This window comes from Orcinus orca, chromosome 5, assembly GCF_937001465.1.
Source record: "Orcinus orca chromosome 5, mOrcOrc1.1, whole genome shotgun sequence".
NCBI classification, from domain to species: domain Eukaryota; kingdom Metazoa; phylum Chordata; class Mammalia; order Artiodactyla; family Delphinidae; genus Orcinus; species Orcinus orca.
This window is the reverse complement of record NC_064563.1, coordinates 77,130,886-77,143,490: the sequence shown is the minus strand read 5'-3', so window position 1 is coordinate 77,143,490 and position 12,605 is coordinate 77,130,886. Positions and strand designations below refer to the sequence as shown.

The 12,605-nt window shown below is 40.2% G+C and overlaps 2 protein-coding genes across 4 annotated transcripts in view; one reads left to right on the top strand and one right to left on the bottom strand.

The window, feature by feature from the left end:
* Positions 1–847: 847 nt before the first annotated feature.
* CEP19 (centrosomal protein 19) lies at positions 848–7,230 on the bottom strand. 3 transcript variants are annotated; one of them, XM_033403774.2, is made up of 3 exons: positions 6,705–7,230; positions 2,050–2,249; positions 848–1,428 (listed from the first exon to the last, which is right to left on the bottom strand). In XM_033403774.2, the coding sequence occupies exons 2-3, from the start codon at positions 2,177–2,179 to the stop codon at positions 1,067–1,069; spliced, it is 492 nt and encodes a 163-aa protein (XP_033259665.1). In that variant the 5' UTR covers positions 2,180–2,249; positions 6,705–7,230; the 3' UTR covers positions 848–1,066. The 3 variants fall into 3 exon arrangements, with proteins under 3 accessions (XP_033259665.1, XP_033259664.1, XP_033259666.1); XM_033403773.2 differs by having other exon boundaries at positions 6,905–7,230; XM_033403775.2 differs by having other exon boundaries at positions 2,050–2,246; positions 6,905–7,230.
* Positions 6,974–12,605, top strand: part of PIGX (phosphatidylinositol glycan anchor biosynthesis class X) — a 27,426-nt gene continuing 21,794 nt past the window's right edge. The window contains exons 1-3 of the mRNA XM_012536354.3: positions 6,974–7,168; positions 7,224–7,416; positions 10,304–10,367. Coding sequence (XP_012391808.1) covers positions 6,974–7,168; positions 7,224–7,416; positions 10,304–10,367 — 452 coding nt within the window. The remainder of the gene's footprint in view (positions 7,169–7,223; positions 7,417–10,303; positions 10,368–12,605) is intronic.

Genomic DNA, 12,605 nt, shown 5'->3' with positions numbered 1-12,605 from the left:
AAGAGGTTCAGGGTTTCAGAATGTCTTTAGTACATATTTCCTGATACTGGGGCAGGGGGATGGGGCAGAATTCCCCTGCTATCCATCAGATTACATCCACTTGAAGCTGCAGGGCATTCTGCAGGGGTACTCTTCTACTCCAGAGTTAAATAGATATAAAAACAATGCATAAAGAATAATCCCCTGGGGCTTCCCTGGTGGCGCAGTGGTTGAGAATCTGCCTGCTAATTCAGGGGACACGGGTTCGAGCCCTGGTCTGGGAAGATCCCACATGCCGCGGAGCAACTAGGCCCGTGAGCCACAACTACTGAGCCTGCGCGTCTGGAGCCTGTGCTCGGCAACAAGAGAGGCCGCGACAGTAAGAGGCCTGCGCACCGCGATGAAGAGTGGCCCCCGCTTGCCACAAGTAGAGAAAGCCCTCGCACAGAAACGAAGACCCAACACAGACAAAAATAAATAAATAAATAAAATTAAAAAAAAAAAAAGAATAATCCCCTGGCAACCACATATACACTCTGATCTTATCAAACTATAATTTGCTTACTTTTCCTCAAGTAAAACGTTCTAATTCCTCTCTCTTTACCAATCCCCTGCAACATCCCCCTTTTTTTCCTCCCAGTTTAATCTGGAATCCTATATAAGCTTCTATCCAAATACTACCATTTCAAGGGCCAGGCAAAGTACCATCTTGCCACTGATGGACAAAGTCCTCCCTGACTATTCTACCCTACCGTAATCTAGGTTCTGATCCTCTCTAGCCTTTATCAAGCATTTGGATCTAATGCTTCCTAATACCATTAAACTAGTTTTTCATAAGCTTTTGACTTATCTTCCAATTAGACTGTAAGCTCCTTAAAGGCAGATTCCTATATTGTTTTCCCTATATTCCATATGCACTTACATAGTAGATGCTCTACATATCTTGGTTTTGAAAAGTAACATGGTCAATCCAAACATGACCCAATATGCATAGTGTTCTTTACAGATTTTTCTACAACCAATCTATGGTCTTGTATAAACATGGATTTTCTGCTACCCAATAATTTTTTTTTTTAGTTTTTGGTTATCAGGACTCGTCAGCTGACTCTGTGTCCCAGCCACAGGACTGTAGTTGTTCATCCTGTGGGAACTCCACTTCAATGTCATAAACAAAATTTGGATCATCCTTCTTCTTCTGATTTTTCTCAAAAAGTTCATCCATGATGCTCTTCCTTTTGGCAAGTTCCTTGTCATCTAGTTTGTTCAGGTCTTCCTCAGGATCAATGGTTGTTTCCCGCTGAATTTGTTCCATTGTTTCTGCCAAACTCTGCCCCCACAAGTAACCTCGTAAAAAACTGAATAACTTCTCCAGTTGCTTCAGGGATACCTGTTCCAGGTAACCCTTGTGTCGTGGATTATTCTTTAATTGTTCAGCAGCTCTGCTGCAATCTAGGAGGGAGAAACAAAACTATTATACCACACGCAACACCACAGACTATTCAGGTACCACAAGTTACTGAAACCATTACCTGTCATTATAGTCAAGTAGCTAACTGGCTTTTGGGAATGAACTATTTTACAGAACTATTTCTTTATATACAGCTTTGAGTGTGATGGGGGAAGGAGGGATATATTTTTTATTTCTGTAACTTAAAATCACTTTGAGGAGATGTTAAATACTTTCAACTGGAGAAAACATCTGAGAAGAAAAGTAGTTTTACAGCTTTAGATATTAGTACTGGTACCAAGAAAATATCAAGATTACAACTAATAAACACATTTGGAGGGAGAGAAGGGAATTAATATTACTGAATAATGCTATCTCATTTAACCCACACTGCAGATCTCAAAGGGTGGGATTATCAATTTCCTTTTACAGATTAGGAAACTGATGCTCACCAAGATTAAGTAATTTAGCCAAGATTTCATACCTACCCTGACAGTCACGACTTGAACCTTGGTCGGTCTAACTCTGAAGTCCATGTCATTCCATTACATGAGACTCAAATCGTTCTTATAAACTGACTCAGCGAATATTTAAGATAGGAGGCAAGATAAAACATAAGATACCTGAATACTTTGAAAAGTTTCGGACAGGCATGATGCGCTGGCGACTTTTCCCCTTCATTTCATTCTCATAGATTAAGATAACAGCCGGAGGCTGGAACCTAATTCCACATTTCTTGGCAGTGCACATCATTCTCACATACACTTCACGGTAAATCAGAGGAAATCTGATGAAAATGTGTTAGTCGCATAATGACTTCCTGCTAAAGGGGAAAAAAATTAAGTGTTGGATAAATCACATTCTCCTCTACTTTTCCTCCCCAGCAGATCTGAATCTACTCCAGTTCTGGAGATGCATAGTCAGCTCAAGCTCAGTATTTCAAGAGCTACCTGGAAAGTTCAGTTTGGCCCCAGGTTATCTTTAGTCTATAGAGTCCCTGGTTCATTGAGGGGTGTAGATTTGTTCACACATGAACCTAGAAATGCAGTTCAGTTTGGATCTCTTCGTGTACTGTACTCTTAACCAAAGACTGTATATGAACCTCTGAGTCAGCCCAAGAATCAACTTACAGGATCTTTTTTGTTTACCAATTAAACAAGTATGTACAAGCACCCTCTATGTCAAGGTACTAAGAGTTTTTTAATCTTACATATTATGTCCTGAGGGGTTCACTAGACCAGACCTCTCTCCTTTGTACTTCCCCAATCATTCTACTCATTGAGTTTTTTGTAACTACTTACTTTATCACTTTTCTTTTCCTTCTATTCTATATGCTCCATGAGGGCAGGGAACATATCCACTGTTCACCACAATATCCCCAGCACAATATCTGGACTGTAGTAGGTATTCCATTGTTTAATTCAATGTGTTAATAGAAGACACAGCCCCTGTACATCCTCGAAGTGTTCACAGTTTAGAAGTCTGATCAAACAAGGCAATAATCAGCCTCCACATATTTGAGGCAATAAAGCTTACATGGCTTTTATTTCAACTTATTTGTCTCACTACATGATGTTTTTTTCAGTTACAAGAAACATTTTATTTATTTATTATTTTTTAATCTTTATTGGAGTATAATTGTTTTACAATGTATTAGTTTCTGCTGTACCACAAAGTGAATCAGCTATATGTATACATATATCCCCATATCCCCTCCCTCTTGCGTCTCCCTCCCACCCTCCCTATCCCACCCCTCTAGGTCATCAGTGTCAGCTGATCTCCCTGTGCTATGCAGCAGCTTCCCACTAGCCATCCATTTTACATTTGGTAGTGTACATAGGTCAGTGCTACTCTCTCACTTCATCCCAGCTTCCCCTTCCCCTGCTGTGCCCTCAAGTCTGTTCTCTATGTCTGCGTCTTTATTCCTGCCCTGCCACTAGGTTCATCAGTACCGTTTATTAAGATTCCATATATGTATGTTAGCATAATTTGAAACAACCATTTTTTTTTTTTGGTGAAACAACCATTTTAAAGGTTAATACTTTCCATTCCCTCTTCCCTTCCCTGCTCTCAATGCCAAAATATACTTAATTATAGGGACTGCTTTAGATGTGACTATGATATTCTCAGAAAGATTTGCAAATGTCAAAGAACCTGGAGGTAAAGCAGCATAAGGATGATATCTTCATAAATTCAGTTCTGTTAGAGAATCACTAGGAACATGGTTACTTAATACATGTTCATTGTAGAAAACTGGGATGGGAGTGGGGAAGGGGGAGGAAGAGACATACAAAATAATCATCCCTGATTCCTTCCAGTCTTTCTAGGCATAGTTTTTTGTTTGTTTGTGTTTGGTTTCTTTTTTTTTTTTGGTTTGTTTTTTAGCTATAGTATGTTTTTATATCATACATACTATTTCCTACCTTTTAAATTTTTACAAAATTTTATTTTACGGACATATAGTTGACTTACAATGTTGTGTTAATTTCTGCTACACAGCAAAGTGATTCAGTAATAAATATAAATACATATATTCTTTTTCATATGCTTTTCCATTATGGTTTATCACAGGATACTGAATATAGTTCCCTGTGCTATACAGTAGGACCTTGTTTATCCATTCTATATATGATAGTTTACATCTGCTGATCCCAAACTCCCAATCCATCCCTCTCCTATGCCCCCTCCCCCGTGGCAACCACAAGTCCATTCTCTATGTCTGTGAGTCTGTTTCTGTTTTGTAGATAAGTTCATTTGTGTAATATTTTAGATTCCACATATAAGTGATATGATATGGTATTTGTCTTTCTCTTTCTGACTTACTTCACGTAGTATGATACTCTCTAGGTTCATCATGTAGGTGCAAATGGCATTATTTCATTCTTTTTTAAGTCCTGCCTTTTAAATTTAACAACCTATGTAATTTTGCCATTAAATGTCTTTCTAAAATGCAAATTTTTATGACTGCAAATGTTTTGTCCTATGCATATACCATAATCTATATTATTCACCCCTTCCTATTGGATGTGAGAATTTTTACTCTTAGGAAATGGATCATACTGTGTTGGCTAAAAAGTTCATTCGTTCCATAAGCTGGCTCTAGTAGCGCTTAGTTGTCTTTAACTTCATTTGAAACAGTTTTGTTAGACTGTATTGTGACAGCTGTCATATCAGTGTACATTAAAATTGGTGAATTTTTGTGTAGCTGTTTTAATATAGAAAATAGGGGGAAAAAACAACATTTTCGGCATATTACGCTTTATTATTTCAAGAAAGGTAAAAACACAACTGAAACGCAAAAAAAGATTTGTGCATTGTCTGGAGAAGGTGCTATGACTGATTGAACGTGTCAAAAGTGGTTTGCCAAGTTTCGCGCTGGAGATTCCTCGCTGGATGATGCTCCACGGTCGGGTACACAAGTTGAAATTGATAGCCATCAAATCGAGACATTAATTGAGAACAATCAACATTATACCATGTGGGAGATAGCCAACATACTCAAAATATCCAAATCAAGCATTGAAAATCATTTGCACCAGCTTGGTTATGTTCATCGCTTTGATGTTTGGGTTCCATGTAAGTTAAGAGAAAAAAACCTTCTTGACCGTATTTCCGAATGCGATTCTCTACTTAAACGTAATGAAAACGTTCCGTTTTTAAAACAAATTGTGACGGGCGATGGAAAGTGGATACTGTACAATAATGTGGAACAGAAGAGATGGTGGGGCAAGCGAAATGAACCACCACCAACCACACCAAAGGCTGATCTTCATCCAAAGAAGGTGATGTTGTGTATATGGTGGGATTGGAAGGGAATCCTCTATTATGAGCTCCTTCTGCAAAACCAAACGATTAATTCCAACAAGTACTGCTCCCAATTAGACCAACTCAAAGCAGCACTCGACAAAAAGTATCCGGAATTAGTCAACAGAAAATGCATAATCTTCCATCAGGATAACGCAAGACTGCATGTTTCTTTGATGACCAGGCAAAAACTGTTACAGCTTGGCTGGGAAGTTCTGATTCATCCAATATATTCACTAGACATTGCACCTTCGGATTTCCATTTATTTCGGTCTTTACAAAAGTCTCTTAATGGAAAAAATTTCAATTCTCTGGAAGACTGTAAAAGGCACCTAGAACAGTTCTTTGCTCAAAAGGATAAAAAGTTTTGGGAAGATGGAATTATTGAGTTGCCTGAAAAATGGCAGAAAGTGGTGGAACAAAATGGTGAATACGTTGTTCAATAAAGTTCTTGGTAGAAATGAAAAATGAAAAATGTGGGATTTCCCTTGTGGTTCAGTGGGTAAGACTCTGCACTCCTGATGCAGGAGGCCTGGGTTTGTTCCCCGGTTGGGGAACTAGATCCTGCATGCATGCCGTAACTAGGAGTCCGCATGCAGCAACTAAGAGCGCCTACGTGCCTCAATGAAGACCTGGTGCAGCCGAAATAAATAAATATTTTTTTGAAAAATGTGTCTTTTATTTTTACTTAGAAACCAAGGGAACTTTTTGGCCAACCCAATATATAAAAAACTGTTATCAAATTACTGTGCTCTGCCTCTGATCTGATGCCATGATCCCACTCCACCTCTTCTTTTTTTTTTTTTTAAACAAATACTACTCCCAGTTCACCTCACTAAAATTTGTTGTTAGTAAACTTTCTAGAAGATCCTACTGAGCACAATACAAATTCCATACACTCAAGCAAATGGCTGTATTAATAAATGATATATGCAAGTGATGCTCAATAATGTAGTTTGACTACACTCTTTTCTTTCTTTTTAAAACTAAACTTTTATTTTTATTAAAGTAATGTTTGTATGCTGTTTAAAATGTAACATAATTCTATGAGGTTTATAACAAAAAACTGTTGTCCTCTCCCCTTCCCCTCTCCATAGGTAACGAGTTTCTTTTAAATGTTTCTTCCAAAATTTATCTTCATATTTCTTAACAGTATGCTTATACTGCTATCTTCAGTTTTAGGTAGTATCTTCTGACATCTTTCCTCTTTAAGACATCCATCCTAGAGCCCTCCGCTCTGTTCCAATCTGCATTGGATACTCTCCAGCTCTGCTTACATATTCAATTCATGAAGACAGACGACACATTTACCCAGCACTTCTTCCTAGACATTAATACTTTTCTCCTCAAGGATCAGTGACCTGCATAATCTTGCCAAGCATCCCCACAGCACCTAAAGTGTACGGATTTTGCCATCAGGTAGACGATCCTCTCCCTATCCACGCCCCCACTAGTGCAAGACTGACTTTCTTACCCATAGAGAAGTACATAAAATGCATCTTCTGCAGGTCAACGTCTAAAATCTCCGTGAGGGGGTGTTTCCACTAACCGTAGGACACCTAGGAGCACTCGACTTTGAGGCCAGGCGCAGCCTGGCGCAGCAGAAAGAGGCGACAGCCACAGCTCCGCACCGTGGGGTGAATACCCCGGCAGGAGGCCCACATCGGCAAATACCTGGAAGTGGAGGTGGACGCCGGGAGCTGGGCTAGGCTATCCCCAGGACACCGCGCGGAGCTCAGAGTCATGCTGGGGCCCCGCGGAGCGGTCCCTAAAGCAACTGCCCTGGCACACGTCACGGCGCTTCCGCCGCTCCTCGCTCCACCCCCGACCGGGAGTGCGAGGGGCGGGGCGACGAGGGGGCGGGACCGCGGCCTCCTTGACGCCGGAACTTTCGGGGGCCGGGGATGCGGGGAGCAGGGTAACTGCTGGACCGCTGGCGTGCGCGCATTGAGTCTTCCGTCCCGGTCTCTAACTCCGTGACAGCGCGCTCTAGGAGCGGTGTGAGGCGTGTGCAGGTTCCTCCGACCGCAGTTTGTCCCCGCGCGCTCTTCTGGGGCGCGCGTTCTCCGGCGTCCTGGCTACCCCGGCCGTGGCCGTCCGGGCGGTGGCCTGGCTGCTCCTCTGGGAGGTGGCTGGACTCACCTGCTCGCCAGCCATAGCCTTCAACACCACACCCACCGACGCTGGTAAGGGGAAGGGCGGGGCTTCAGGGGCGAGGGCGGGGTTTAGGGCCGAGAGGGTGGGGAGCACTCCAGGCTCCCCAGTACTCTCCCTTCCGCGCTTAACAAAGGTACTTCTCGCGACCCTAGAGCTGTAGGGTGAGCTGCAGGAGGTTAAAAACAAAGGCCGCAAGCTTCCTGCTACTCCCCCCGCCCCGCCCCCCGTCTTCATTGCTTTGTGGCTGCTCCTGGTTCTCTGGAAAGTCGGACTTTGTTCGTGCCCCGGTCTGGGAGGATCCCACATGCCGCGGAGCGGCTGGGCCCGTGAGCCATGGCCGCTGGGCTTGCGCGTCCGGAGCCTGTGCTCCCCAACGGCAGAAGCCACAACAGTGAGAGGCCCGCAAACCGCAAAAAAAAAAAAAAAAGAAAAAAAAAAATTGTAAAGTACAGACGTGAAGCGTCTTGGGATGCTCTTGGAATGCGTGAAGCTTCTGACCACTGCGGAGCCAGCAAAGTCTAAGCGCTCTATGAGGTGTGCGAACCCCAATCTAGAATACATAGTGTGTGTTGTCCTCGGGGGACGTGGAAAGGGGAGGAAGACTAGTTTCGTTTTACAAACATTTTTGATAATGGACTAGATTGGGCTAGGGTTTCTTTATGACTCAGGGCTGGGCAAGCGAGTTGATTCACTTCTTTGGGCCCGAGTCCGTGGGCAGCAGTGCTGTGCTAGGCGCTGTGGATCCAGCCCTCGTGGAGCTTGCATTGCAGTAGGGGGAGATGTATACAGTGCAGTAGTAATTACAATAAAGTGACAACGTTTGATAGGGAAAGGAAAGTCAGTACAAATCAGGTGAGTTTCTCTGTCTTTAAAACGAGGATATGAGACTAGTATCTGTCAGTCAGTGCAGTTCTGCTTTTGTGTTTACATATTAAGTTCCCAAATTTATTTGAAGAAAGGATTACTAGGCCAAAAAGAATTTTTAAACAACTGGACTTGTATCTGAAGACTTCCAGCACTGACATTTTGTGATTAAAAAGGGGTCAATTGCCAGAGCCAGTTCAGGCCGCAATAACCAACTAAGGTAATATTTAAGAGGAAAAATCTTGAAGGTGCATTCAGATGCAACAAATTCACTTTGAAAATGGTACTTTGAGGACTTCCCTGGTGGTCCGGTGGTTAAGAATCCACCTTCCAATGCAGGGGACTTGGGTTGGATCCCTGGTTAGGGAACTAAGATCCCACATGCCCCGGGGCAACTAATCCCCCATGCTGCAACTACTGAGCCCGCGCACCACAACTAGAGAGAAACCCACGCGACGCGAGGCAAGTTCCTGCATGCCGCAACGAAGGTCCCGTGTGCCATAACTAAGACCCGACACAGCTAAATAAATAAATATTACAAAAAAAAAGAAAGAAAATGGTACCTTTGCCTTAAAAATCATAAATAATCTAGTATTTGCAATACTGTTCGTAAATTAGCTTTTCTACTATCCCAAGATGAATGAAATTTACTATTCTCTAGTGTATATCCTGATAGACTTTAAGCCTATTAATCTGACCTTTTTTTCTAATTAATTTATAGGCAGATATAAACCCTTACCCCCACCTCTATTAAAGTTAAACATTGAAGAAATATCTTGATTTATGCAAGGGATATTCTGTAAGTTGCTTGGGAAAAGATGATATGTGCTTCCCCAAAGCAATTAAGGATTTCTTTAAATAGCTAGGAGAGTGGAAATGCCTTAGGCTTTAAAAGTTGGGCAGATCTTGCTTCTAATCTGTTACTTACCTAGATGTGTGGCCTAAACAGTAACTGTTTATAAGTCAGTTTCCTCCTGTGTACAAAAGGCAATAATATTGCCTGCCTGTTTAGCTAGACTGTGAAAGTTAAAATACATGTGAAAGCCCCAAGTAGAGAATCTGTCATATAGTTACTATTTAATAAATGTTGTCTTTCATACTTTTTTCCTTCCTTCCCTAGTATATTCCAAATGTTTCCATCTCCCTGTCATGTTTTTTTTTTTTTTTTTGGATCTTCTCAGGAATACATCTAATGGACTTAGCAACATACAGTAGTGTATGGTTTTTCTGTATGTTTGTTTTAATATTCTTCCCACACACTTCCAGCTTTTGAAAATGGAGTAAAATTCCATAGCAAAGTGCCTGGGCAGAGTTGGTGGTCATTAGTAGCTGAATTTTTAACTTTATGAAACTGACACTGAGTAACAGTTTTAATGTCTGAATTCTGCATGGAGTCAGTATAGTGAGATTTCTGGTTATTGTACGTTTATAAAGGAGCCCTTTGAACCTTTCAAAAGCCTCCAGTTTTTGTTGTTTCTTTAAACTCTTTCAGTGTCTCCACAAGGCATAGTGTACCATCCTCTCAGTTTTTTCTATGTGAGGATGGTAGAATATAGAAGTTACCAGTTTGTATGTGATACTCAGTTTCAGTTAGCTAGGATTAAAATTGAGGTTTCCTGGCTCTTTGGCCATTCTGTTGTTTTTGGTGTCCTGGGATCACCTGAATAAAGTAATATAAATAGCGAACACTTATATAGAGTGCTTGCTATATGGTTGACCCTGTTCTAAGTGCTTCTACATATATTAAATTCTCATGACAACTAGTAGAGAGAGAAACTATATTGCCCAAAGTCACACAGCTGTTAATAGATAGACTGCGGTTTGAAACTAGCCAATCTAACTCCAAAGTCAAGACTTTTAACCCCTATGCTATACTAGAAATAGATTTATATGTAGCTCAAATTGCTTAAGTTTTAAAAGTTTTTGTTTTGTTTTTAGGTTGGTTAGATTTTCCAGGCAATTAAAGCCTATTCAAACTATTATTTTCTGATTATTTAAATATTCTTTCATTGAGTGCTTATTTTGTTTAAAAAAATCTTTTCATGCTTATAGGCATAAGGGCCACTTGTTCTGAAATTATTTTGAGGCAAGAAGTTTTGAAAGATGGTTTCCACAGGTAAGTTGCCCATTGACTTACACTTACATCAAAATACTGTTTCAATGTAATTTAAAGCAAAAAATCAATAGTTGAAAAATGGATATACTGAAAAAAAATTACTTGCCTTCTTAAAGTTATAAGTGACAGATAATGTGATTCATAGTTTGAAATTATGATTAAAATAACAGTGGAGAAGAGAAGGAGAAAACAAACATTTATTATTTACTACACATATCTATTATATATTTATATAGCCAGAAGCTATATATACAGTATTCCGTTTAATCTTCACAATGGTTGTAAGATAGATGATACCTTTCTTGTATTTCAGATGAGGGACTAGGGCTCAGGGAATTTAAATAATTGTGTAGAGGTTAGGGTGGTAGAGCTCTGATTCAAATTTATAACTATCATACTCCAAGCCACACTCTCAAGTACTAAGATATTATACCACCCAAAATCACTATTTCTAATTTACAAGACTTGGTTCCAAAGACCAAACTATTTCCAAAAAAGAAACTATCCTCAAAAATGAATATTTGCCAGTATTAAAGATATTTAAAAGACTGGTAAAATGTTGTGGAAACTGTTCCATAAGAAATTCCCAAACTTTAAAGCTTCTCAAGGTGGTCACTTTGAAGTTATTATCAGATATTTGACTTATAAATTCTGATACATATATTGTTTAAATCCCTTCATTTTATAAGTCACCTTAAACTAAAACAACTCACTCTCCTCACTCTTCAACGTTAGCCTACAAGTGAATGGCTAGAAGGTGTAGTAGAAAGAACTTGTTTTTTCTGTTTGTTTGTTTTTAATTCAGATAAATTTGGGCTCAAAATGTAGCTCTGTTATTTAGTATCTGTGTGGCCTTAGTCAAGTTACTTAAGTCATTGCTACCTTACTGATAAAGGTGGACAATGATAGTATTTCCTTATCAGGGTTGTGATGATTAGATCGGAGAATATATGGAAAGCTCCTTAATGTAGTGCTTGTCACATAGCACATACCCAGGAAATGTTAGCTATTATTATTATTATTATTTTTTTTTTTTTGCGGTACGCGGGCCTCTCACTATTGTGGCCTCTCCCGTTGCGGAGCACAGGCTCTGGACGTGCAGGCTCAGCGGCCATGGCTCACGAGCCCAGCCGCTCCGTAGCATGTGGGATCTTCACAGACCGGGCCATGAACCCGTGTCCCCTACATCGGCAGGCGGACTCTCAACCACTGCGCCACCAGGGAAGCCCAGCTATTATTATTAATAATGAGATAGGTGATCAATCTGGGCAGTACAATTTCAAAGAGGAGGTGTGACTATAAAGTATAAAACTGATTTTGGGAGGGAATTCACTTCTGAAAGGAGTTTTTGACAGAGTTCCAGACACATTTTAAGCAATATCAGGGTAATTATGCCAATTATATAGCTTCTCTCTTTAACATAATTGGAACGTATTTCCAAGAGGAATGGGAGATAACTGATTCCAATAAGGAAGAAAGAAGTAACCGAAGAGACTATTGTGACAACAAAAGTAGCTGTCCAACTCTAAGTACTGAGGATAAAAAGCAGGATATAAAACCAACAGTGAAGAGTGACAGAACCCATAAGAATAGCTTCAGAAACTAGAAATCTCAGAGTTATTTGAGACCTTCAGAAAATGCCGACAATCATTTTTTAAAAAGGCTTTTTTAGTTATGTTTAGAGCAGGTATAGTCTTGAGAGGGTAGATGAAGAAATATTAACATATCATAGAAAGTAGAATTTGTTAGCCCCTCTTATTTCTGTCTTCTTGGTCAAGAAGAATTAATCCCACTCTGGAAAGGGCCAAGTGGTTATTGGTAGTAGGAAACTGAAGTGCAGAAAATGTAAGGGAATTAATTACACAAAAGGGCCTTAATGAATATAAATGAGTTTAGAGTCTCCCCTCTCTGATGAATTATATCTCATTGCAGTAGGAGAACTTGCTTAAACCATTGCTGAACTTCTGTTTGTCATCTTTGGATGATCTGGAAGTTAGTTATTGTAGATTCTGGGCAAAATTCTAGGCCAGATTACTAGAACGATGGTTTGTGAACACAGAATAGAAACTGTTGGTTTCTGGGGACTTGCATGAATAAGCTTTATTACAAGCTTATTTCTTTTATAGAGTTACTGGACAGGTGGATCAGAGGAATGCTACAGCTATAGTATATCTGATTTTCTGTAAGTCTTTTGATGAAATTCACGTGTTATATTTGAGAACAAGATGAAGAATGTGA